Source organism: Fulmarus glacialis, unplaced genomic scaffold (assembly GCF_000690835.1).
Source record: "Fulmarus glacialis isolate BGI_N327 unplaced genomic scaffold, ASM69083v1 scaffold24405, whole genome shotgun sequence".
NCBI classification, from domain to species: domain Eukaryota; kingdom Metazoa; phylum Chordata; class Aves; order Procellariiformes; family Procellariidae; genus Fulmarus; species Fulmarus glacialis.
The window spans coordinates 5,792-8,571 of record NW_009213977.1 but is presented as its reverse complement, the minus strand read 5'-3'; the positions used below and the strand labels follow the sequence as shown (position 1 = coordinate 8,571).

The window sequence follows — 2,780 nt, the reverse complement described above, 5'->3', positions numbered from 1 at the left end:
AGAGCGTGAGCTGAGCCTCTAAGCTGCCTGTATTTGGGTTTTGTGACAATCTGAATGGAACAGATTGATTTCTGCCTTAAGGCAGAAGGGAAGGAGGTCAGCTGTGTGCTAACCTTTCCTGAAAGATGTAAAATCCAGGAACGCACGTACTTGCGGGACGAGGGGAGATGAACAACTGCGTTGCCCTTCTGTGAGGCATCTGGCCTCATCTAGCTGGTGAGAAAAGGACTGTACGGGATGGTTGTGCGCACAGAAAGGAAGTTCCCGAATAACGGAAACAATACACATAGTGTTTTCTGAAGACGTTTGTGAATGTAGCACTCAGACGTTTTCCTGCCAACAGCCACCACCCAAGTGGTTCTGGCTCTGAGTGCACGTTGCAATGCGGAGCCGATCGTGCCTGATACTTAACGCCAACAGCGAGTCCTAAAGTTACCCTGTGACTCTCTGCGTATCAGTTCATGGTCCTGTGCCAGCAGACCTTTCCAGGAGGACGCTGTTGCTAGCAAGCGAGTACGCAGAACCATGCGCTCTTAAATTTGCCTCTCGTGGCCCATGTCTCGCTTTCATCGTCTGTAAATGGAAATAACTCCGAGCCTGGCTCGTGGTATGAGCACCTGTCACACTCCTGTGGCTGACACTTGCGTAACGTTTGGAGTTCCCTGCATGACTAAGGTAGCGAAGACTAGGCACTCCCTTTACCTGCTTTTGTAGATCTGGGTCTGAATTGCCCCAAACCCGCAGCGTCGGCCTTGATTGAGGATTTTCAGCTGTGGCGTCACTCTCTTTCTCAGACCTCATGCCGTTTTTCTTGTTGTTGCACAGTGGTTTGAGCCTTCCCAGTTTGGGACTTGGTGGGCAATCCTGTCTACAAGCATGAACTTGGCTGGAGGCTTAGGCCCCATTGTCGCTGCTCTCGTGTCTCTGAACTACGATTGGCGCATGACTTTGTCCTTCTCTGGCTTCACCTGCGTGGTTGTCTCTTTTGTTTGCCTTGTCCTGATTAAAAACGAGCCATCGGATGTTGGGCTACCCAACATTGAACAAGGAGCCAAGAAAGGGAAGAAAGGTGAGCACGAGACTTCACTGTAAGCGGGCAGCCGCGGGAGAAGGTGCGGTGCCTTCCGTCTGTGTTCTGGCGCAAATGTGTCGCTCTCGGTATACTGAGACCTCTGTCCTTCCCATTTCTTGAAATCGCTGCTCGGCAGGATATGTGTAAGGGGTTGTTTTCAGCAGTTTTATTCTGGTAACTATCGAGCTGCTGTGTTGAAGTTATAAATCGTATAAACCGAGCCCCAGTGTCATCTTGTGGGAAGGAGCCGGTGTGCGGGCTTCTGAGACTGCCTCTGCAAAGTGCAGCAGAGCAGAGGAAGAGCCTGACCGCCAATTAGTTCTGTTCCTTGGCCTGCCAGTGACCATGTGTGCGTCACAGAGACGCTTGTGGCTGGCTGGTTCATCTCCCCATCTGTGTAATATCTTCCTACTAACAGCACCCTCGTTTTCTTGGGGCTTTATTTGCTTAGACTGTGAGCCAAGTCTCCTGGGGGGTACTGGAGAGAGAGAAAAAACGCAACAGCAGGGAATGCTTCCTTAAGCCTGACCTTCCTCTCCTCCATGTTACCAGAGGATGGGCAGTTCTCCCCTCACCCTGCCGTGGGTTCTTTTGACCCCTGGCTTGCAGTGGACTCTGCTCAGTGTTTTCTGTCCTAACCTAGGACATCTAGTTAATAAATGTTTGTTCAGACCACTGAGTATAGTGCTCCTCTGAAAGCAGAACAGGTAGAGGGGAATTGCAACAGAGGTTTGTTGTAGGATTTTAAAGGCCAGTGGAAATTCAGCCTACCTTCCACACTGTCCTGGGATGCCCGTGCTGCTAGACTTGACCTCTTTGTGTACAAAAACAATATTGCTTCCCCAGGGTGTTCTCTAGGGAGGGTAGGTTTGTAGGCGTTCTTGCATGACTGATGCAAAAATAAAGGTAGCACCTGAAAGTCAGCATCGTTGTTTGGGTCTATGTAGTAGCTTTCACGGGTAGAATTTAAAAACACTAGCACAAAATCTGGAGAAGCAGATCGTTTTTCTAACAACTTTTGTGAAGGGTTTATTGGCAACCACAATACAGAAAATTACTGGGAGTAGTGTTTTGATTATTCTTTTGAAATCTTCAGTGAATGTGGAATAAATTGACAGAAAAGATTCTGAAATCACAGCAAACCCAGAACAAGGGGGAGGTAAAGCCATTCACTACCAGTAGCTATGAATATCTCCCTCTGTAAGGATGTCCTTATGCATGAATCCTGCTTGCAGATGTGTCAGTGCCGCTGAGTTGCTGTGGTTCAGTAGCTGTGCTCAAGCAGTAGTAACGTTCCTCCTGATCTTCCTTATAGGTTCCTCCAGCGATAATAGCACTTTGACAGAGCTGCTGCTCTCGCCGTACCTCTGGGTGCTCTCAACAGGATACCTGGTCGTTTTTGGAGTGAAAACATGCTGTACCGACTGGGGACAGCTCTTCCTGATCCAGGAGAGGGGACAATCTATGCTTGTGGGTAAGATGCAAAGCTGCATTTTTAAGCTCTGTGGCTGCAATTTGGGAGGTGTGGCAGAGAGCTTGACTGGGTACAGCCAAAGGACACAGGCTCCTCCACCTGAAGGACTTGTTTGCTTACCTCCTACCTGTCCGTTTAGATACAGGTAGTTATTGAAATAACTCGCTCATGAAGTTCCTGCATGCGCCGAGAGCCCCGGTGCTGTCTTGTGCCAGGACCCTCCTGGGACTGGCA

The 2,780-nt window shown here is 49.3% G+C and overlaps 1 protein-coding gene across 2 annotated transcripts in view; it reads left to right on the top strand.

The window, feature by feature from the left end:
* SLC37A4 (solute carrier family 37 (glucose-6-phosphate transporter), member 4) overlaps positions 1-2,780 on the top strand; it is a 7,317-nt gene that overhangs the window by 967 nt on the left and 3,570 nt on the right. For both annotated transcript variants that reach the window (XM_009578396.1, XM_009578397.1), the window contains exons 3-4: positions 826-1,069; positions 2,388-2,546. In XM_009578396.1, the coding sequence (XP_009576691.1) occupies positions 826-1,069; positions 2,388-2,546 (403 nt within the window). The remainder of the gene's footprint in view (positions 1-825; positions 1,070-2,387; positions 2,547-2,780) is intronic.